Source organism: Haliotis cracherodii, unplaced genomic scaffold (assembly GCF_022045235.1).
Source record: "Haliotis cracherodii isolate W230 unplaced genomic scaffold, xgHalCrac1.p SCAF_4, whole genome shotgun sequence".
Classification (NCBI taxonomy): Eukaryota; Metazoa; Mollusca; class Gastropoda; order Lepetellida; family Haliotidae; genus Haliotis; species Haliotis cracherodii.
In genome coordinates, this window is record NW_027266297.1 from 37,318,440 (window position 1) to 37,342,308 (window position 23,869).

The 23,869-nt window shown below is 41.6% G+C and overlaps 1 protein-coding gene across 3 annotated transcripts in view; it reads right to left on the bottom strand.

Moving 5' to 3' along the window:
• LOC139478712 (coiled-coil and C2 domain-containing protein 2A-like) overlaps positions 1-21,916 on the bottom strand; it is a 63,349-nt gene extending 41,433 nt beyond the window's left edge. The window contains exons 1-22 of one of the 3 annotated variants that reach the window (XM_071261300.1): positions 21,820-21,916; positions 20,249-20,363; positions 19,507-19,578; positions 18,277-18,351; positions 17,299-17,563; positions 16,829-16,983; positions 16,504-16,602; positions 14,710-14,793; positions 13,952-14,122; positions 13,663-13,696; positions 12,112-12,258; positions 10,707-10,846; positions 10,360-10,482; positions 9,354-9,563; positions 8,214-8,270; positions 7,412-7,479; positions 6,486-6,626; positions 2,814-2,970; positions 1,932-2,033; positions 1,564-1,696; positions 614-680; positions 40-132 (exon numbers count right to left, since the gene is read on the bottom strand). In XM_071261300.1, coding sequence (XP_071117401.1) covers positions 40-132; positions 614-680; positions 1,564-1,696; positions 1,932-2,033; positions 2,814-2,970; positions 6,486-6,626; positions 7,412-7,479; positions 8,214-8,270; positions 9,354-9,563; positions 10,360-10,482; positions 10,707-10,846; positions 12,112-12,258; positions 13,663-13,696; positions 13,952-14,122; positions 14,710-14,793; positions 16,504-16,602; positions 16,829-16,983; positions 17,299-17,563; positions 18,277-18,351; positions 19,507-19,578; positions 20,249-20,338 — 2,483 coding nt within the window. In that variant the 5' untranslated portion in view covers positions 20,339-20,363; positions 21,820-21,916. The other 2 variants (XM_071261299.1, XM_071261298.1) reach the window with 2 other exon arrangements.
• Between the last annotated feature and the right edge of the window lie 1,953 nt (positions 21,917-23,869).

Sequence of the window (23,869 nt, forward strand, 5' to 3'; positions counted from 1 at the left end):
CAGGTAGTTGTGATAGTTCAGAGAGGAGACAATGATTACCTATTGCCCGTCCTCGATACTTCCTTGTGGTTGAACAACACCTTGACAAACAACTTAATCCTGGATATCTCATCACGCCGCTGCTGTTCACCCCTGGAAAATATAACATAATATTTCAACAGTGTTCATACTGGTCTTGAAGTAATCAAGTGAACGTATCCTAGCATGTACATTCATCTGGCAGTGTAAGTGCAGTGTACTAAGTTACATAGTAAGAAAGCTGAGATGGAGAAAGCTGCAAAGGCAGGGCCTAAGATGAGCTCCTCTTCGGTAACCTTGCCTATACACAGAATAACATTTGAAATACAGTAAACTACATGATAAAGAACATGCTTATAACAAACTTATGTTTTCCTCCCGTCTAATTGCTGTATATATGCTCATAACGAACTACGGTCATAACGAACATCAATTTGTTGTCCCTGTGAGTGTCGTTATAACAGTACATAACTGTGAACATAATGGTTTTGATACTGAATGAACTGATTACATCGCATCTTGTTATTTCCCAAGACTAAATCTCGATCTAAATTTAGACACAGGAATCATCCTTGACACAAAAATGCTGATTTACCTGGGACAGGTGTTTGATGGAGTGACGCTGGCTGTGTTTGTCAGTTCAGGGAACAGCTTGGGCTCTCCTGTAGAGAAATAAAGTACATTTCACAATGAAAATGACAAACCATGTCAGCTAAATGTGGGAAGAAAGCACAATGCATTGCATTGTTTATAAATCTGAGGAAAGTATGGTGCAGAGAAAATGAATGCAAGTGATTCCAAGGCATTTCACTGGCTATGGCTAACAAAGCAACTTTTTTGGCATTTATGTTTCCATAAACCAAAAAGAAGTTACCACTAGCAGTGTACTATTTCCTGATGGTGCTCATGACTTGGGTTGCATTACTGCCCTAAATAATGTCACTGATTTCTACAGGTTTTAGGGTTAATGATTAAATAAGCAGTCTCTGGAGTTTCTACTGTTGATAGATTTATTTAGATGAATGACTTAAATTTTTTTGCGTTTTATGGAGGAATAAAAGTTTAAAAAATTTATTTATAAAACCCCCAAAATAGTAGAGTTAATTCTTAACAAACCGAGTATCATAATCAGGTCTAATCATTAGATTTAATCCATGTGAAGCAGATCCTTGAAGTTTAATGTCCAAGGGAGACAACTTTACATAGAAAAAAGGGCAGTTCAGATGATTTGGAAACTCATTAATGAAAGTATGTAGTTTGGGTCAAGGTCAACTGAACAAATACAAATAAGTTTACAGCAAAACACGGTTATAATAAACTGAAAGGGATTGTTGAAAATTGTGAGCTACAATCTACGCTGCCTGGGTACAATGACACTCACTGAACCAAGCCACCGATCCTATCCACCTGAGTTTACAACCACCATAGGCTGCTGGGGGCTACTACTAACCCAGAATCCCCCTGGGATAAGATAATATTGAATATAAGGAGTGTTAGGGGGTGGGGGAATCAGCATGGGCTACTGATCCTCCAGTATTCACTGACCTGGTCGTCTCCTGTTCTGCATGGCCTTGACCCTGATTGCCTCTTTGATGGCTTGCCCTTCAAACTTCTCCGGCATCTCAGGCTTCGGCAGCTCTTCCGCATCTACGATCTCCTGGGCAGCCTTTAGAGACTCCTACAAGCATATCCACTCAGTTGTCAGCATTAGAGGAATCAAAGCATCAGAAGTGTCACTGCACTGGTCGAAAAGAGGCTAAATATTTCATCAATGTGGAGCAGTGAACATGCATCTTCTGCATGATGACAGAGTGACCAGACGAGTAGCCAACCTTCTAACCTGTTATTCATTTGTATCACGAGAACTAGAACTGACGGAATCATGCCATTAGCAGGACATCGATGTGTCATACCTCAGTCTGCTCCTCTGTGCCTGAAGCGTTGCCACTCTGTCGAGATGCCTTCGATGCCTTTGATGCTCTACGTCCCTTCTTCAATTTTTTCTCCGCTTCTCTCTGTAGAAACATGAACATGACAGCAAATATACATTTGCACTTGTCACATGATCAAAGGGTGGCGAAAGCATGGAGACCATTGAAGTCAGTTGGAGAATGATAATGAAGTCATCAATATCCCCCAGCAATGGCAAATACTTGTTGTGGATAAACATATGAAACTTGTTGCCATGGAAGGTTACTTTTCCCCAAAAAATTCCCAAACCATCAAAAGGCACCAGTTCACCACTAGGCGTATCTCTCTGGATATGAGCACAACCCCCTTTTTCAATCGAAGTCAAAGTCGTTACTATGGAAACTTGAAAAATTAATTTTAAAAATATCCCAAACTATCAAAAAGCACCAGTTCTCCATAAGGCCAATGTATATGCCAAGTTTGTTGAAGAAATATTGTACAGTTTCAAGATCGGCTCCAGAAACAAGCACTGCAGCAATTTTCAGTTGAAGTCAAAGTTGTTGACATGGAAATGAGAATACTTTTTTCCTCAAAGTTCCAAACTATCAAAAGCTACCAGTTCACCACTAGACTATCTATGCACAAAGTTTGCTGAAGAAATATTGTAGTATCCATTTTAATACCCCCTGCAAAACACTTTGTAGGGGGATAATGAATTGACTGAGACAACCTGCAAATAGAACTTAATTCCTAGGCAATGTCAGATGTGATTATTTTTCAAGCACCAACATCCAAACGAAAAATCTCTGAATATTGAATGTAAGAAATATTTACAAAACTTTTGAATACCTCAGGTATCATTTCATAAGCAGACATTTTCAAACCTTGTCAGCCTGCTGTTTCTCCCATAGCAGGTTCTGTTCCCGGAAGATGGCCATCTTGCGGTTGTATTCCTCCTCATGTTCCTCCCGCGTCTCCTCCAACTCCTCCTCCATCTCCAGCTTCCACACCTCCTGGTCCCGGACTTTGTCCATCTCCTCTCTATAACACAGGGTAACATTACAGGGACTGGTCCTGCACTTTGTCCATCCCCTCTCTATAACACAGGGTAACATTACAGGGACTGGTCCTGCACTTTGTCCATCTCCTCTCTATAACACAGGGTAACATTACAGGGACTGGTCCTGCACTTTGTCCATCTCCTCTCTATAACACAGGGTAACATTACAGGGACTGGTCCTGCACTTTGTCCATCTCCTCTCTATAACACAGGGTAACATTACAGGGACTGGTCCTGCACTTTGTCCATCTCCTCTCTATAACACAGGGTAACATTACAGGGACTGGTCCTGCACTTTGTCCATCTCCTCTCTATAACACAGGGTTACATTACAGGGACTGGTCCTGCACTTTGTCCATCTCCTCTCTATAACACAGGGTAATATTACAGGGACTGGTCCTGCACTTTGTCCATCTCCTCTCTATAACACAGGGTAACATTACAGGGACTGGTCCTGCACTTTGTCCATCTCCTCTCTATAACACAGGGTAACATTACAGGGACTGGTCCTGCACTTTGTCCATCTCTACTCTTTAACACCGGGTAACATTACAGGGACTGGTCCTGCACTTTGTCCATCTCTACTCTTTAACACCGGGTAACATTACAGGGACTGGTCCTGCACTTTGTCCATCTCTACTCTATAACACAGGGTAACATTACAGGGACTGGTCCTGCACTTTGTCCATCTCTACTCTTTAACACAGGGTAACATTACAGGGACTGGTCCTGCACTTTGTCCATCTCTACTCTTTAACACAGGGTAACATTACAGGGACTGGTCCTGCACTTTGTCCATCTCTACTCTATAACACAGGGTAACATTACAGGGACTGGTCCTGCACTTTGTCCATCTCTACTCTTTAACACAGGGTAACATTACAGGGACTGGTCCTGCACTTTGTCCATCTCTACTCTTTAACACAGGGTAACATTACAGGAACTGGTCCTGCACTTTGTCCATCTCCTCTCTATAACACAGGGTAACATTACAGGGACTGGTCCTGCACTTTGTCCATCTCTACTCTTTTACACCGGGTAACATTACAGGGACTGGTCCTGCACTTTGTCCATCTCTACTCTTTAACACAGGGTAACATTACAGGGACTGGTCCTGCACTTTGTCCATCTCTACTCTTTAACACAGGGTAACATTACAGGGACTGGTCCTGCACTTTGTCCATCTCTACTCTATAACACAGGGTAACATTACAGGGACTGGTCCTGCACTTTGTCCATCTCTACTCTTTAACACAGGGTAACATTACAGGGACTGGTCCTGCACTTTGTCCATCTCTACTCTTTAACACAGGGTAACATTACAGGGACTGGTCCTGCACTTTGTCCATCTCTACTCTTTAACACAGGGTAACATTACAGGGACTGGTCCTGCACTTTGTCCATCTCTACTCTTTAACACAGGGTAACATTACAGGGACTGGTCCTGCACTTTGTCCATCTCTACTCTATAACACAGGGTAACATTACAGGGACTGGTCCTGCACTTTGTCCATCTCTACTCTTTAACACAGGGTAACATTACAGGGACTGGTCCTGCACTTTGTCCATCTCTACTCTATAACACAGGGTAACATTACAGGGACTGGTCCTGCACTTTGTCCATCTCCTCTCTATAACACAGGGTAATATTACAGGGACTGGTCCTGCACTTTGTCCATCTCTACTCTTTAACACAGGGTAACATTACAGGGACTGGTCCTGCACTTTCTCAACCTCCTCTCTATAACACAGGGTAACATTACAGGGACTGGTCCTGCACTTTGTCCATCTCTACTCTTTAACACAGGGTAATATTACAGGGACTGGTCCTGCACTTTGTCCATCTCTACTCTATAACACAGGGTAACATTACAGGGACTGGTCCGAGACTTTGTCCATCTCTACTCTATAACACAGGGTAATATTACAGGGACTGGTCCTGCACTTTGTCCATCTCTACTCTATAACACAGGGTAACATTACAGGGACTGGTCCGAGACTTTGTCCATCTCCTCTCTATAACACAGGGTAACATTACAGGGACTGGTCCGAGACTTTGTCCATCTCTACTCTTTAACACCGGGTAACATTACAGGGACTGGTCCTGCACTTTGTCCATCTCCTCTCTATAACACAGGGTAACATTACAGGGACTGGTCCGAGACTTTGTCCATCTCTACTCTTTAACACCGGGTATCATTAAAGGGACAGGTCCCACACTTTCTCAACCTCCTCTCTATAACACAGGGTAACATTACAGGGACTGGTCATGTACTTTGTCCATCTCCTCTCTATAACACAGGGTATCATTAAAGGGACAGGTCCCACACTTTCTCAACCTCCTCTCTATAACACAGGGTAACATTACAGGGACTGGTCATGTACTTTCTCAACCTCCTCTCTATAACACAGGGTATCATTAAAGGGACAGGTCCCACACTTTCTCAACCTCCTCTCTATAACACAGGGTAACATTACAGGGACTGGTCATGTACTTTGTCCATCTCCTCTCTTTTACACAGGTAACATTGCAGGGACTGTTCCCTCACTTTCTCCATTTCCTCTCTATAACACAAGGTAACGTCAAAGGGACTGGTCCTGAAGTTTTTCAGGCTCCTGTTAACAACACAACACAAATCCCTAGAAAACATTAAAAGGACTGGGACTTCATTCTCAAGCTGTTAACCAAAGAGTATATACTGACTTGGTAACCTCATCTTTTCCATTTTCGAGTTTGGAATCTTTACTTTGAGAACACTCAATGCAGGACATGCAGGATGACTGACCATGCATGATTATATCACGACATCCCTCGCCTCAGTGACGACACCGGCATTGTCCCCCTTACCTGCTGACCTGTAGCTTAACAGTGGTGGACGGCATCACTCGCCTCAGTGACGACACCGGCATTGTTCCCCCTTACCTGCGGACCTGTAGCTTAACATTGGTGGACGGCATCTCTCGCCTCAGTGACGACACCGGCATTGTTCCCCCTTACCTGCGGACCTGCAGCTTAACAGTGGTGGACGGCATCACTCGCCTCAGTGACGACACCGGCATTGTTCCCCCTTACTTGGGGACCTGTAGCTTAACAGAAGTGGACGGCATCCCACCCACCCTCAGTGACGACACCGGCATTGTTCCCCCTTACCTGCTGACCTGTAGCTTAACAGTGGTGGACGGCATCCCTCGCCTCAGTGACGACACCGGCATTGTCCCCCTTACCTGCTGACCTGTAGCTTAACAGTGGTGGACGGCATCCCTCGCCTCAGTGACGACACCGGCATTGTTCCCCCTTACCTGCTGACCTGTAGCTTAACAGTGGTGGACGGCATCCCTCGCCTCAGTGCGGACCTGTAGCTTAACAGTGGTGGATGGCATCCCTCGCCTCAGTGACGACACCGGCATTGTTCCCCCTTACCTGCGGACCTGTAGCTTAACAGTGGTGGATGGCATCCCTCGCCTCAGTGACGACACCGGCATTGTTCCCCCTTACCTGCGGACCTGCAGCTTAACAGTGGTGGATGTAAACTTCTGGAACTCTCTCTGTTTCTTCACCTCCTTCCAAGTGTTGATGATGCTCTTCAGAAGCTGCCGGTCGGTAAGCTCCTCGCGGTCCCGCATCACACGGGTTTGTCTGAGATTAAGGAAAGTGACAAGTGTATGTACAGTAATACTATCCAAGCTTAATACTTGTCAGGACATAAATACAGACGAACATAATGAACATATTTCTCATACGAATTCTAAATTTAAGTTGACATTAACAATATCCAGAACAATTTTGACAGAAAATAATATTTTCTGATATATGAGCTAACTTGTAAAGATTATTCTTGTGGATAATCTCTTGCAACACAGCCATGACTTTATATTTGAATCTTATCAGATAGATAGCAACAAAACAGTCAAGGAGAGGAGCTTTCATTTAGTGATTATAGTGGAAACCTTACAAAGGCTGATGTAGCTCGACATTTTGACAATGAAATATGACCACATTCTACTTTTCTCACTCCACAAGCAGGACAAGTAAGATCATGAAGATGTGCATGTTTTCCAAGAAAGTATCCCTCCCCTCTCCATTAACTGTGACTTGTTCGTACTCTCTTGGTCTTAGTTATATATATCAGCAAATTGATCAGTTAACTGAAGAGGGTGTTTTAGTTTATTGTAACAAACGTTTGATGTATTAATGATTTATGGATAAATTATTGAAATCTTTATTAAAAATGTACCATTACTATGTTCCTGTTGTGTTGAAATTTCACTCTGTGGCTGTAATAATGTCATGTTAGAAGTATAGCATAGCGTTCCACACAAAAACAGGAAACAGTCTTTTGGGATAAGTGGCCAACTACATATAGAGACACCTTTGTCCCATGATTAGATTAATGAGGGTGGACTGTACGGAAGTGAACTAACCTTATTTCATACTTGTAGTCCACCAGCCTCCTCTCGTAGTTTGCTCTGTCCGCTACACTCATCTCTCCCTATTGAAACAATGTTATTTTAGGCAACAGGAATCCAGATCAGGAACCGATACTATATGACCAGAATTTGAAGACAACATGACCAGTGTCAAAGCTCTCTGTGAAGGTTTGTTTGTTTGTTTGTTGTTTAACGCCGCACTCAGCAATATTCCAGCTTTATGATGGCCAGACCAGACAATCCAGTGATTGACATCGTGAGCATTAGTCTATGCAATTGGGATGCAATGATATACATCAACAAAATCAGCAAGCCTTACCATCCAATTCTGTTAGTCGCCTCTTACGACAAGCATATCGCCTCTTACGTCAGGCATGGGTTGCTAAAGACTTATTCTACCCGGGATCTTCACGGCACAGAATGAGCCGCTCAATGACTGACAGACACTTAACAAAATAGATTGTTGTTCACAATATCAACCACTGTTTTTTGAATGATCCAGATTGGAATATTTACAGGCCAGTCAAACTTATTTCTTATACTTGTCTTTTGAATAGAAAAGGTGGATCATTACATTGCTATCAAACATTAGTTTGACTTGATTACTTGATGCCGCGATTGTCACCGGGTCAGAAAACCAGTGTAGTCACTCACAATCTAGTGACTGGCTCTAGCGGCTAAATCACATGACTAATTTGAGTCAGAGAACATTATCCTGATACAAGGTTTGAAATATATATTATGAATCATACAAAACTGAATGTCTATCAACACATCCACATCATGTCGTACAAACCTTGTGTGACAAGATATGATCCTTCAAATGGAGGGCCGAGTTCTTCAGAGCTCTCAGCTGAAAGTACACAAAAGGACCCAGATGTATTCAGTGGGTTTTCCAATTAAACATGTGTAAAAAGGGAAAGGAGTTTTAGTATATCAATGCTATAAAAATGAAATGTCAATTATAACCGATTTTATAGAAAGAACTTTGATCATATTCTTGTATGGTTATCTACATGATCACGGGTAAACTAGTCTAAGTCATCTTCCCACGGCAGGGGAGTTAACTGACTGTAAAAGTCCAGTTTCCACCCTTGCCGAACTAGGCCGGAAGTCTGGGTTCGATCAAAGCCCCACCAGTGACTATTACGAGTTATATCACTTTATGTTCCTCCTATTGACCAATCAGGTTCCACCTCTGATATCACTTGCATTTGCTTCAAACAAAATGGTGGTGCCCAGTGAAGCCAATCTGATCGATAATCAAAATCCATATTGTAATAAAACGGGTCTTACTTCATGAAGTCCATCAAGTCACGTGAGCACCTTGACTAAAAACATTAAAACATTGGGAAAATATCTGTTGATGCTATGTTGCAAATCCTGCAATCAACCGAAACCTGCACGACAGTTTACGAACCGGATGTTGATTTTGTTCTTGTTTGTTGATTTTGACTGGACTATGCATAGACTCCTTAATTCACCCCAAAATAACTCCATAATTCCAGCCTAGTTCGGCAAGGGTGGAAAGTGGACTTTTATAGTCAGTTAACTCCCTTGCCTCTAGAAGATGGTTTAAGTGAGAATGGTAAATGTTGGTCATGAAACATCTGACAAAATGACACCAGCTACTGCACCAACTGCCAATACATATAAATCAGTCAGGATGACCTCTGCCCTTCTGAGGGGTCAATTTCCATTACTCTGTGTTGGACTAACATTTCAGTTCTTGTATTTTTTGACAGTATAATATAAACATTAATGATTTATTGCTCTAACTGAAATCAATAATCACAGAATACGGCACATACGAAGTGTCTCAATATATATCTCGTATATTATCATAGCTTAGTCGTAAAATATGCTTAACTATACAACTTGATGGTTACAAATTTTCAAGAAATACACATAAGCATTAACAAATGATTATTCAAACCTTCTCGATGAGGAATTCTGTGATATTTTTTTTCTTTCTGACAAGATACAGCCGGTTGAGCTCTGTCAGTCGTTGAGACAGGACATGTTCCTTGCTGAACAGATGATGATGAGTGAAGCTGATGGAGTTGATGTCGACGTCAAGCTGGTACCGCCCTGAGCCGTCAATAGCCCCATCTATGTAGCGGCAGTCAAACTCGCGCATGATCGCCTGTATGGTATAAGGCTACTTTAAACCTCAGTCATAGGAAATCAAATGATCAGTTAAACTTAAATACATGCACATTGTACTGTCTACGTGTTCTGGAACATAGGGGGCGGTCGGGTAGCCTAGTGGTTAAAGCGTTCGCTCGTCACGCAGAAGACCCGGGTTCGATTCCTGACATGGGTACAATGTGTGAAGCCCATTTCTGGTGTCCCCCGCCGTGATATTGCTGGAATATTGCTAAAAGTGGCGTATAACCATACACACTCACTCACTCACTCACTCTAAAACATAGCAAGCACATGTTCCAAGGTTGACCACACATGGCAAGCTTGACTCCAGTTTCTAGACCACTCGTCCTGCCCCACACCCACTCAGCAGCAACTGGGTACTCGGCAGAGTCTGCTTAGGTTAAATACTCCCAAAGGAGCTGAGAATAAAATTTGAATGCACACTCATCCATTTTTTCAAATACAGTAAACTACGGTCATAATGAATTCAAAGGGACCATTAATTTTAGTTCATTACAAACATATATCAACATATATACAGCAATGGACGGGACCGAAAAACAGTTCTTTACATCTGTTAGTTTGTTATAAGAGTATTCTTTATAAACATAGTTTACTGTAATAATGTCAAGACTTTGAGCATGCCTTCTAATTACTTGAGTCTTGTGATATATACTTGCTGCTGCAATATTATTTTTATTTAGATATATGACAAAGCGACGCGAAAATGTCACATATTTGTCAACAACAAGAGGGCAATGAAACGAGTAGACTATGAAGCTGTTCCTCACCTTCCGAAACACCGTTTCCAGGTATGGCTCCACCTCCTCGGGTACGATTGGCCGTGAGGGGGTAGACCTCAGCGGGTCCGGCAATGCTATGATCTGTCCGTCTTCACCAAACCAACGTCTTCCCTACAACACATCAAGATCTGCAGATGACACTTTCCTAAAAACTGCCTCATTCAACAGCGATATATTACATAACAACGCATCATGACATATCTTCAAGGAATAAAACCATTAAGGTCAAAATTCACACAGGAAACAGATTAAGTCTGAATTTTTATTTGGGCTCAATGAAATTATCGTTATTATATTAATTTCAATGAAAGTAAAATTAAAAATAGATTGGGTACCTTGTCTGGCTCGTGCAGCAGCCTGTTCTCCATCTTGTTTTGGTTGCGGGTGGGGATGAGGGGTCGTGTGCCGACATACAGACCCTCCTCCTCCAAGAACCGGGGGGCCAGGTCCTGCCCTACCTTCTCAGATGTGGGCACTGATACAACAAGATGCACATTACAGGAAGCCATCAAGCATACATTCCAAGCCTGCATTTTTTCATCTGTAATTTGTTATGAACTTGAAGAAATATGGCCCCATACATCAAACTTCCCCTGCACATTTTTGTCAACTTTGCCATTTTGTGGCTGCTATGTAAACAACTCATGTGTAAGGCTATAAAAGTAATAGTCTTGGGTTCTCAGGCACCGCCCGTATCATCATAAAGTCCGCCGCACGTTTAGTTTTTATTTTGTACCCTCCTTCGTCTCACCTTGAACTGGATTTACAATCAGCTCGAGTGTGGGCTTTGCGCACCAAAACAATTGGATACACTATGTTTAGTTGAAAAATATGTTTGCTTTCCTAATACAAGGCAGGCATTATCAGTGAAGGGTACTGGCCTGACTTTCGTATTATAATTTATTGCAATAATGATTCATGTACTGCAATACATGCCACAATAAATTGCATGTATTTTTCATCTGTAATTTGAATTAAGATGGCCCCATACATCAAACTTCTCCTGCATATTTTTGTCAACTTCGTTTGCAATTTTGTTGCTGCTATGGTCACAACTCATGCGTAAGGCAAAAAAAAAGAAGTCTTGGTCCTCAGGCACCAGCATCATCATCATCATCATAAAGTCTGCTGCATGTTTCATTTTTATTATTTTACTCTATATTTTCAATAGCCATTGCCTGAGAACCAATTCTTTTATTTATTTAAGCCTAAAAGACACATTAATTCTATACAGGAAGGTGGTCGAGAAGACCGTACCCTCTCTCGTCTCACCTTGAACTGAATTTACAATCAGCTCGAGTGTGGGCTTTGCGCACACTATGTTTAGTTGAAAAATATGTTTGCTTTCCGTTAAGTGTTGTACAGTTAAAAAACACTGGTGCCTTGTGCAAAAGGGGAATTCCATGGTCCCAATGTGAAGTATACAGGTTACATGTTACCATGGTTACTTCAGGTCGTAAGGTATCTACTTCGAAAAACTTTGTGGTGAGTGAGTATGGTTTTATGCTGCTTTTAGCAGTATTCCAGCAATATCACGACAGGGGAAACCAGAAATGAGCTTCAAACTTTGTACCCATGTCGGGAATCGAACCTGGGTCTCCGGTGTGACATGCGAACACTTTAACCAGTAGGCTACCCGACCTCCCCAAATCATGATGGTAAAATGATCAACTTATTTTGATTTTTGAAGTATGTTGACAATTATGCATTGTTAAACAACAAACAAACAAACAAACTTACGGCTGATGAGTGACGGGATGTATAATAATTTCTCTTCTTTCTCTCGCAGCTTATCAGGGGCAGTAACTTCGGCTCGGCCCACAGTGGTCTGACCATACCCTCCTTCGTCTCCCTCCACACCAAAGTCTTCTAGAAGGGGCTTCTCATCTGTGCAGAGATCAGAAACATCCTCAAACAGATGCATAACCATATTACAGATATATAACAGTATAACAGATATATTACACCATAAGGAATATACAACAGTATAACAGATATATAACACCATAATGAATACCTAACAGTATAACAGATATATTACACCATAATGAATATGTAACAGTATAACAGATATATAACACCATAATGAATATATAACAGTATAACAGATATGTACAACAAAATAACAGATATGACATCACAAATTATATGACAATATAACAGATATATACCATCACAATGACATATGGTATATAATATACATAACAGTAAATGTATGCTTAACACAATGGATATATAACATCATAAAAGATATAAATATTACAGTATAACAGATATATAACAGTATAACAGATATATCACATCATAACATATGATATCTTACAAATTCTGGTGAAGCTCAGGATACACTCTTGCTCACTGAGCACAGAGCACTCAACAGAGCACTCACTGACACACTCAACCTCCTTGGATCAGGTGAGCGAGTGAATTATTTTCTATTTTGTTTTGAACCCAACCCCTATTCATTCACATCATGCAGTGTCAGCTTAATGTGGGAGGAAAGCCCAAATGGATGCATGTCTTTGATGTTGATCACTTTGGTAAACCCTGGAACATGGGAATGGTGTTAACAAACCAAGAGATCTGGACCCATCTAGAATTTGAACACACAATATGATCCTGGCGTGACTAAGGGAAGCAACTCTGCACAGTGAAGTTGGTGTCTCAAATGACCATGATGACACAGCAACCCTTGCTCCCACTGAATGAGTGACATGGATGTTAATAACCCTTACTCACCAAAAACCAATGGTGTGTCGAGTAAATGTAGGAGGAAAGCCCATCGCAATGCGTGTTGATAAATTCTTACAAATTTTCCAAGTAACAACTGCTCAAATGTGCTTAGAACCTCATTGATCTAGTCTAAGGCTGTCTTGAAGAGACAGGTTTTAAATTTGTCTTTCTAAAGTTTGTCAGATTTTCTGTTTCTCGGATTTATTGTGGCAGACTGTTCCATAGCAATGAGCCAGCATGTTGAAATGACCTGTCACCATGTGTGTCGGTACGTGACTTTGGCACCAATAGCTGAAGTTGATCTTTTGATCGGAGAGAAAGTGCAGGCCTGTATGGTACTATGGTAAACCAGAATTACTAGATTCAGATGGTGCTGACAAACCAAGAATCAACAAACACGGTGCTTACAGTGCTTCCTAGTGTGATATATCTGCCAATAAAGACAATATGACATGTGGGATAAAAAAGGATTCTTCTTGGCCCAAGTGTGCCCAAATCCCAATTCTAGTACTTTGATGTCTAGAGACAGTTGGGTATGCAAAGTTTTGCAAAAGTTACCTTCTGGTTTGTCATCTTTCTTTTTATCTCCTTCCTGAAAAAAAAGGGAAACAATTATCTTTCATTGTTTTCTCCTACTTTCTAAGGCTCTTCTCTGTGTGAAACTAATAAATGAAACTACATCTCAGGACCCAACAACATCAACTTCAGCCCTCTGGTTTAAGTCAAGGTTTAACCATCCTAGAAATCAATGGGTGACTTTGATTTTGCCCATTCTTTAACATAATCTCACTTAAAGCAAACCTATTTTAGAAAACATTCCAATATCTAGAGGAATGACTGTCCCCACCTCTCCTTCTCCCTCCTCCTTCTCCTCGCTTGTCCCTTCCTTTGGCTCCGTCTCCTCCTTCTTCTCCTCGGGTTTTGTTTCTCCTTCTTTCTTCTCCTCCACTTCCGGTTCAGGTTCATACTCCCGAGTGAAGAAGTCGAACGCCTCTTCTGCAGTTGGCATTCCCATTTCCTGTAACGTATCACATCACACATTATCTGCTTGAAAAAGTATACAAAATAATTCTTGTAAACATGTTAAAAGAATTATACAATACAAAGAAAGTAGAAGATAATTTGTTTTGAGGTGAAAATACATCAATGTCTGGCTATGAAAGTAAGTGATTCATATGGCAATAACATGTCCGAAAAAAAAAAGCACCTCCCAAACACAACATTGTGACAGTCATGAAACATGTGACCTCGGACACCTCAAAGACACTTATTTAACACATTAGTGATGTTGGCTGCAAAATGTAAATTTGGAATTTGATATTCCGACCACTTTCACGACCTAGTGTGTCACCATCTCATCACGTCCATTAAAATATGATCGCCTACTCTCCTGCAGATAGGATCAAATCATTTCCATTTTCCAATACCAAATAGATCAGAAGACATTGTTTTGATGATTTTTAACATCCCCTACACTTTTGTCAAAGTATATTATACAAAGGCAATAACATATCTTTCAAGTTGTGTTTTTGTAAAACACTTTGGGAAAATGAATAGAGAAAGACTGGCTGTCAATGGGAAACATGGTAAATACATGCGTCTTACCTTATCAGACTTTGGCCCTTTCTTCTTCCAGCGCAACTTCAGTTTCTGAGCTTGAAGTTTTTCTTCCATTTCCTCCTCAGTGATCTGAAAAACATGTGCAGGATTATATTTACGAGAGCTCCAGAAGTGAAGGTAAAACATTTTTGAGGCTTCTCCTGCCTATGTCCTGCTGTGTGACTGTGTCAAACCATGTCCTCACCATGTCCTGCCTGATGTCCCACTGTCTGACTCACCTCTGTGTCAAACCGTGTCCTTGTCTTCTCTTGGCTGATGTCTCGCTGTGTGACTCACCTCTGTGTCAAACCATGTCCTCACCTTCTCCTGCCTGATGTCCTGCTGTGTGACTCACCTCTGTGTTGAACCGTGTCCTCGCCTTCTCTTGCCTGATGTCCTGCTGTCTGACTCACCTCTGTGTTGAACCGTGTCCTCACCTTCTCCTGCCTGATGTCTCGCTGTCTGGCTCACCTCTGTGTTGAACCGTGTCCTCGTCTTCTCCTGCCTGATGTCCTGCTGTGTGACTCACCTCTGTGTCGAACCGTGTCCTCGCCTTCTCCTGCCTGATGTACCGCTGTCTGGCTCACCTCTGTGTTGAACCGTGTCCTCACCTTCTCCTGCCTGATGTCCTGCTGTGTGACTCACCTCTGTGTCGAACCGTGTCCTCGCCTTCTCCTGCCTGATGTACCGCTGTCTGGCTCACCTCTGTGTTGAACCGTGTCCTCGTCTTCTCCTGCCTGATGTCCTGCTGTGTGACTCACCTCTGTGTCGAACCGTGTCCTCGCCTTCTCCTGCCTGATGTCTCGCTGTCTGACTCTCCTGTGTCGAACCGTGTCCTCGCCTTCTCCTGCCTGATGTCCTGCTGTGTGACTCACCTCTGTGTCGAACCGTGTCCTTGCCTTCTCTTGCCTGATGTCCTGCTGTGTGACTCACCTCTGTGTCGAACCGTGTCCTTGCCTTCTCTTGCCCGATGTACCGCTGTGTGACTCACCTCTGTGTTGAACCGTGTCCTCACCTTCTCTTGCCCGATGTACCGCTGTGTGACTCACCTCTGTGTCAAACCGTGTCCTCGCCTTCTCTTGGCTGATGTCTCGCTGCCTGACTCACCTCTGTGTTGAACCGTGTCCTCGTCTTCTCCTGCCTGATGTACCGCTGTCTGACTCACCTCTGTGTCGAACCGTGTCCTTGCCTTCTCTTGCCTGATGTCCTGCTGTGTGACTCACCTCTGTGTCGAACCGTGTCCTCGCCTTCTCCTGCCTGATGTACCGCTGTCTGACTCACCTGTGTTGAACCGTGTCCTCACCTTCTCCTGCCTGATGTCCTGCTGTGTGACTCACCTCTGTGTCGAACCGTGTCCTCGCCTTCTCCTGCCTGATGTACCGCTGTCTGACTCACCTCTGTGTTGAACCGTGTCCTCACCTTCTCCTGCCTGATGTCCTGCTGTGTGACTCACCTCTGTGTCCAACCGTGTCCTCGCCTTCTCCTGCCTGATGTACCGCTGTCTGACAGACCTCTGTGTCAAACCGTGTCCTCGCCTTCTCCTGCCTGATGTACCGCTGTCTGACAGACCTCTGTGTCGAACCGTGTCCTCGCCTTCTCCTGCCTGATGTACCGCTGTCTGACTCACCTCTGTGTTGAACCGTGTCCTCGCCTTCTCTTGCCTGATGTCCTGCTGTGTGACTCACCTCTGTGTCGACCGTGTCCTCGCCTTCTCCTGCCTGATGTCCTGCTGTGTGACTCATCTCTGTGTTGAACCGTGTCCTCGCCTTCTCCTGCCCGATGTACCGCTGTCTGACTCACCTCTGTGTCGAACCGTGTCCTCGCCTTCTCCTGCCTGATGTCTCGCTGTCTGGCACGCTCCTCTCTAGCCTCCTCTCTCATCTCATCTTCAGCTTGTTCCTGCAACAAACAAAATTAAGTAAAAAAACAAATGTTTGTTTGTTGAAAAATCTGCACCCAGTAATATTCCAACAAATAAAGGCGGTATGTTAATTATCAAATCTGGACCAGACAATTCAGTGATTGATATTATGAGCACTAATCCACTTCATCTGGGTACAGTGTCACCGAGGCTGACCACCCCATCCATATAGTTTGCTTCTGAACAAAAAACGCTTCCTCTCACCCTAGCTTTCTCAAGAACCTTCTTCATCTTGGCTCGGAGAGATGATCCTCGTGGAGCTTTTGTTGTTGTCTCCGTCGACTCTGTTGTAACTGTAGCCATGGTGATCTCGCCTGTGTCTGGTGGTGCTGTCTCCATAGTGGTGTCCGGCATGGAGACTGTCACAACAACACAAACATGCTAACACTTCATGATGGTAAAAGGTTGCTTATCAAAATGTGACACGTTGTGTGTTAACTTGACATTGCTAATAAACTGACCACACCCACAGTCATTTAAGTGACCACACCCACCTTCCCCTGTAGGCGTGGTCTCTTCCTCCGACCCCTCCCCTATTGCTTCTAAACTTACCACACCAACAGGCAGTCAAGTGACCACACCCACCTTCCCCTGTAGGCGTGGTCTCTTCCTCCGACCCCTCCCCTATTGCTAATAATGACCACATCAACAGGCAGTCAAATGACCACACTTACCTTCCCCTGTAGGCATGGTCTCTTCCTCTGGTTTGATTGTCTCTGTCGCCTCCTCTTCTGCTGGCATGGGGATTGTCCCATCTTCTGTCTCCAGCGGCTGGGGCGCCTCAGCCTCCCTTGCGGACTCCTCTGCCTCGGCAGCGGCAATGGCTGCAGCGAGCTCCTCCTCCCTGGCCGTCTCCTCCTCAATCTTCTTGCGACTCTTCATCTTCATCGTCTTCAGCTCCCCGCTCACATCATCTTTAGGTGTCACCAGTTGGGACAACTAGAATTGTATCAAAATGTTTAATGCAGTATGGCACTCTTCAGCAATATTAAACTCACCTAATCAGTTATGAGTCGTAAGAAGAATTTTAAAAAGTTTTTTTTTTTACCTCAATTCATGTTAAATTACCAATCTCATTCAAATCAGATCTGAAGACATCCCATTACGTCTGAATGAACTTTCATCTGACCAATCAGAGTGTCGCTTACCAGGTCAGGAAAGTGACAGTCAGAATGTGTTTTCTAATCATGAACCTCCAAATGTTTAACATAGAGTTTTCTAATCAACAGTCCATTATTCATCAAATAAATTGTCCATCTGTTGCTTCAGTTGGATAAACATTTGAATGAAAGAGATTTTGCATTGCATGTGTAAAGTACTGAAATACAATCTAGGCCATCTATTAAACATTGCAGTATGTTCAGTTTTCAATTTTTGAATTGAGATCTCTGTGAAACTATTTTTCAAAGCGTAGTTGCCAGTTTGAATCATAGCTCGACGAAGATGCTTTCTGATTGGCTAATATCAACTTCTTGTTAGTCATTTCATTGGTCAGTCAAAGTTCAAAAAGGTCGTTCTGACATGACCCATAATGGGATGTCCTCTTTGTTTAGCTGTAGAGAGAACATAGATCTGATCTTAATGACAGTTTAATGTTTAAATACAGACATAATATTGTGAATTTATTGGTCACATAGACCTCATGATGTTACCTCCCTCTGCCGCCGTTTGTGCCGTGTCTTCACATCCTTCACCAGGGAATGGGCCTGCTCCACTTCCTCTCTAGCCTACAGTCCACCAATACACTTCAGTCAGTATCATAACATACGTACACACACAATATCTTCGCTCACCTATTTTGAATATGTTGGCCATCTAGAGTGAGTGAGTGAGTGTGTTGTGTTTAACGCCGCTTTAAACAGTATTCCAGTCATATCACGGCGTGTCAGCTTAATGTGGGAGGAAAGCCCGAAGTGATGCAGGTCTCAGACGTTTACCACTTCGGTGAAACCCAAGAGCATGGGTATGGTGCTGACAAACCTAGAAACATAATCGGGGTGAACCGGGATTCCAACCCACAATCATAGGTTTCTGGCGTGCCCAAGGGACGCAACTCTGCACAGCAAATTGCGGCGCCTTAGACGACTGGGCCACCCGTGCCCCCTGGCCATTTAGAAGAAATATTTGGCTAACTGATACTACAAAGTATTTTACTCTTGACTATAATCATTTACAATATTGACCAAGGTACCGTGTTGGAAAATAAGAGGGGTCCTGAAGTCCAAAAAGTTTTCTCCTATATTATTTGAATCCAGAGCTGCAGGGCTTATGACAAAGACCCCTTGACTTTCTGGCTTAATTTCGAACACTGTACAACTACAAGGATATAACATACTCTGATAACACCTTTTACAGATCCACATAATCAAAACCAGGCTTTCAGGAATCACCTGGCTGACCTTTGTTTATGGATTTGGGAATTTCTTTCACATACATGATAGATGAGGGTTTAATGATAAGTCTGTTCATAATGCACTGAATTCCACTCAGTGAATTCTCATAGCCATACATTAGTATTAACCTGGTCAATGTATCAGTGCACACTTGAATTTCATTCTCAGCTCCCTAGGGAGTATACAACCCATGCTGCTTGTGAGGCGGTATTAGGTCAACATTGGTCAATGGTCACATTACAATCTCATCCTATCTGGTACCCATTCACTGCAAGGTGTACAGAGGCATATTTCGGACAGTCATTTGCCTAAGGACAGACCACATGTTACATGTGTTTCAGTGTGTGGCAGGACCGAAGCCCGAGAAATTCTACGAAGACACCCATCACTATTCTTCGTGATAGTGACCTGTGTGCTGTGCACAGGACCACGTGCCACCAATGTGACCATGTACTAGTAAGAACAATAATTATTATGATGATAACATACACTGAGTTCAGCAGCTGACGACTCCCCCTCCCTCTGGGAGAAGGCCTGGTACGCTGCCTCTGTGTCGGAGTCCTACAGCAACAAGAAATCATCATTTGTCACTAATTTAGAATTCTTAATGTCACTACAGGCAGAGCTCCAGATAACTTTTTGAGCAATTGAGTTTTTACTTTAATTGGGTTATTACATTTTTCATTGGGGAATCAATATTTTTTCACTCATCTATTCATCACTCTATTGGGTTTTTCCCAAACTTAGTGAACATTTCATAATTTAAAAAAAATGAAATAATGTTCTAAATATATAGGCTTAACTCTGAAAGTAAACATGGTAAATTAGCTCGTAATTGTATTTCGGAAATTAGCTCCTTTGTACGCTTGCTGAAAAAGCTTCATAGGGTATTTACTCTAGCTGTTATTATTCATTTTAGTTTTTCATTTAATGCATGCGTTTCTGTACGCAAGTAAATTGAAAGTAATTGGGGTTTGAATATTTTTTTGGGGGTGGGGGGGGATTTTATGCAAATATGCTGCTTATCTATTAGCTCTGTACAGGGCTTGAAAGAAAAAATTCATTTCCCTTTCCTATCTCCTTACCATGCTTACCCTAGTATTTTTCTTCAGGAATCAAACAATTAATTGGATCGGAGATACTTCAAAGTTATATAACAATAATATTTGAACTCAAAACAGGTGAATTCGTGTTTCAAGTGATAAAACAAAGATTTGACAAAAGTACTCACAATTCCTGCATTGACCAGACCCTCCTCTTCTCCATCTTTGGAACTGAGTAGTTTCTGTTTCCGACGTTTTACCTTTGGTTTGTCAGCCATCTTTGCTCCAACTGTAACTTAATCACTACAATAAAAAAAAATACTGTTATTATTTGTATATGCATCAATACTATTGAAGGCCGAAGAATTGATATGAAATACACACTAAGTTCAAATAAATGTTGTACTAGCACAAGATGCACCTAGGCGAAATTATGATTACAGAGTAATAATTCCTTTGTTCATGTTGTTAAAACTAAGAGTATTGAAACCAGAGCAATTGTCCCTGGACCAAATTTTCATAACTTGAATAAATCCATAGCACATACTGTATGTGACGTAATAAGCGCCCTGCTCTTAGAAGCGCCCACGGCGATATTTGCTAATATATTGGCTAGTGAACAATCCCAATTAGCACCACTTGCGATTGATCAATGTACACAAGACTTGTTTTTTTCGCGTATAATACACACTTATGTGTTATATGCATCCTTAATTATGGGCAATTTATTTCTGAAAAAATATATCTGTCATACATAAACATTTCAGGCTGTCAGGTATATAAGTTTATGTCTTCTGGAATAATTTTAAAGAATAAAACATTTGAATGTTATACCAGAGACAGCTAAAAATGTAACTGAATAGGTTTGTGTGATCACATGGCACATGCTGCTTAGACAATGATACAAACTGGTACAGTTAGTCGACAGTTGTCACATTTGCTCATACTTTCACAAAATTCAAAGTTATTGGTACAGTCAACTTTATACAGAGGATATTTCAGAAATAACAATAAAATAAATGTGATAACTGGCGGTGGCCAGTACCTTTCAATGTAGCCGTGAGCCTCGATGGAGTCCTAGTCAAGACTTGATGTAGGGCACAGGACCATGTATCTAATAACAGTGAAAAAACTAGCCAAAAAATCGTAGATGAGGCCGAGTTTGTTTGTTAATATATTATTAGTTACATGGCCTGTGTGTAGGGTCATATCTTGACTGTAGAACCCAAACGCGGCTCTAGGCTACATTCAGTGAATCATTGCACTTGACAATTGTACTTCTCACACTGAACCATTATACATGACATCATAATATATATTCAGTGAAACGATGCTGAATATACTGAGTCAACTTTTACCCTCATAATACTCAGTGTAAGAAGACATATTATGATACCGTCTCCGTTTGACATATCATATTCTGTGTCTACACTGAGCTAGCAGAACACATACATTGATACACCGCTATATATTTAGTATATTAACTTTGTCTAATGCACGATGGAAAACCTCTTTTAAAATACAAACTAAGACTTTACAAACTTATTGTTTTACATTTGTGTGAAGTTTCGGTCGGCGATAACTGCTTGAACATTCATAAACAAATATCCAAAACCTGAAGCACAATCTCGCAGTCAAGAACAGAGCCAGAGATGTTTCCGTCAGTGTCAACTGTCGTCTCTGATCAGCAATGCTTATAGTCTAAATGTTTGTTTCTGTTGAATGATGTTTGGGTAAATGACAAACAAAATGAGTTTACCGGTAAGTTTGATCTATTGTCAGATGAGGTATCCCATTTTCAACAGTCAAAACAGTTAACAGTACATGCAACAACTTGTCAAAGCACCCGCTGCAGAAGAATGTAGTTGAAAGTCAGACTGGGTATTTAAAACGGAATACACGCATATTTGAATTTTATACTAAAGAGAATGACATCATAAATGTACTTTGTATGCTTTAATAATTATGTTGTAGTGCCATTTTAGTAGTTCCCGTATACAAATATATTTATTACTATCATTACAAAAGATGAGTCATAATTCGGTTTGGGGATTTAGTTACAACCTTTGCTTAATAACAGGTGCGAGAAGCGCCTATATAATATCAAAACATTGTATTTTGTGGAGGCAGCTGATAACCACATCTCGCTTTAATGGAAATTAATCATTAAGAGATGATATCGCTACCAGTATATTCGTGTTTTGTACTTTGTTATCATTATTACGTCGATGTTTTTTTGGGAAAAGATAATTCGTGAAAAATATGAAATCTTATTAGAATCTAGATATCTATGCTCCAGTGTTGAGAAAAAGGAAGAAATTGCTTGCCACAAACATTACATTGTTGCAACGTGTTTGCCTTGAAAATAATTCAGACTCATTGTTGTCATCTGGTGTTGTAGCGGTAGCTGACATTATTGTCACGAACTTAATTATGACTATAAGGCCAGCTGTTCCCCTTAAATGGTTATTTTACCTAGAAATTAAGGTTTAAGATTTCAGTCATTTGCAATATCTGCTTAAAACACATGTGAAAACCCGAAAAGTCAGGATCACTGGTTTGAATGTTTGTGAAATTTGTTCCGAATCGATGTTTTAATATGGATCGAGTTGTCAATTTATTACGTGTACGTGTTAGGCTAGTGGTGTCTTGAATATCCTGGTGCAGAAATGTGTTTTCATTAAAAAAAACCAACACATTGCATGTGCACAACCACCACTAAAATCTATGTGTAGTTCATTCTGAGACTTAGATTAAGACTATTCGTTTCAATGACAACAATTCAAAACTTCAACAGCCATTATCTCAATACTGTAGTAGTGGGAGTTACATATGGATTTCAGGCAACCATTTGTTTGTGCATTTGAGACGTACGTTGCATTGATTAAGGGAACTCAACGCACCAATTATATTATAAATGCTAGTCGGAAAAGGGACCAGAATCATAATCCCATTAAAAAACCGCATTAACGTAGTCATATAGAGACATATAATCTTTGAAAGAAATGTTTTCAGTAGGCGTGTTTTGTTTATTTTCCAAACATTTTCGTAATCACACTGAAAAACTGAATATTATTTGTTTCCAATATTGCTTTTCATAAAACATAGTTCACCACCGGAAACTTCAGTATGAGGGCGAGGTAGATACAACACATGTGTGCAGTAAATGTTAGTTAAAGAAAACAATAATACAAAAATAAAATGGTAAACAAACACAACACTATAACAAATCCGAAGCATTTTCCTTCATATGGGTCTTGGGTGTCTTCTACTACGTCCGCGCGGTGGCCATAGATATGACGTAATAACGTCTACGTCATGTTTGTTCAGTGCTACAAACTGTCAGTATCATATAAACATGATAAACTCGCAAACATGCCAAACAGTCCATCACCAAAGACGAACTCATTCTTTCTCTAGAAATCCATTGTCACGCTCAGGGTTAGAAATAAACATTAGCCCGCTAGAACGGGGCCAGTACAAATTCAAGCAGGATATAGAACTAAGGAAATTTATATTATACTGAATAACGCTCTCCGCTTCTGACCCCAAACCAGTAAGTCGTCTGTGGCAAAAGAAAGGACAATATGCTCGCATATCAGTCTTGCACTTATGATCGTGTGTTAGTTTTTCAAAGAGATGGCTATCCTCAGTTTCACCATTGCCATGCGGATATACTTGATCGAGACAAAACGAACGCAGTTTCCACATGTTCTGAAACGCACCTTTCTTAAACATGATAACATGTATCTTAGATATCATACACCTCATCATCTAAACTAACCAGCATCGGTATAAAAAGGAACGTA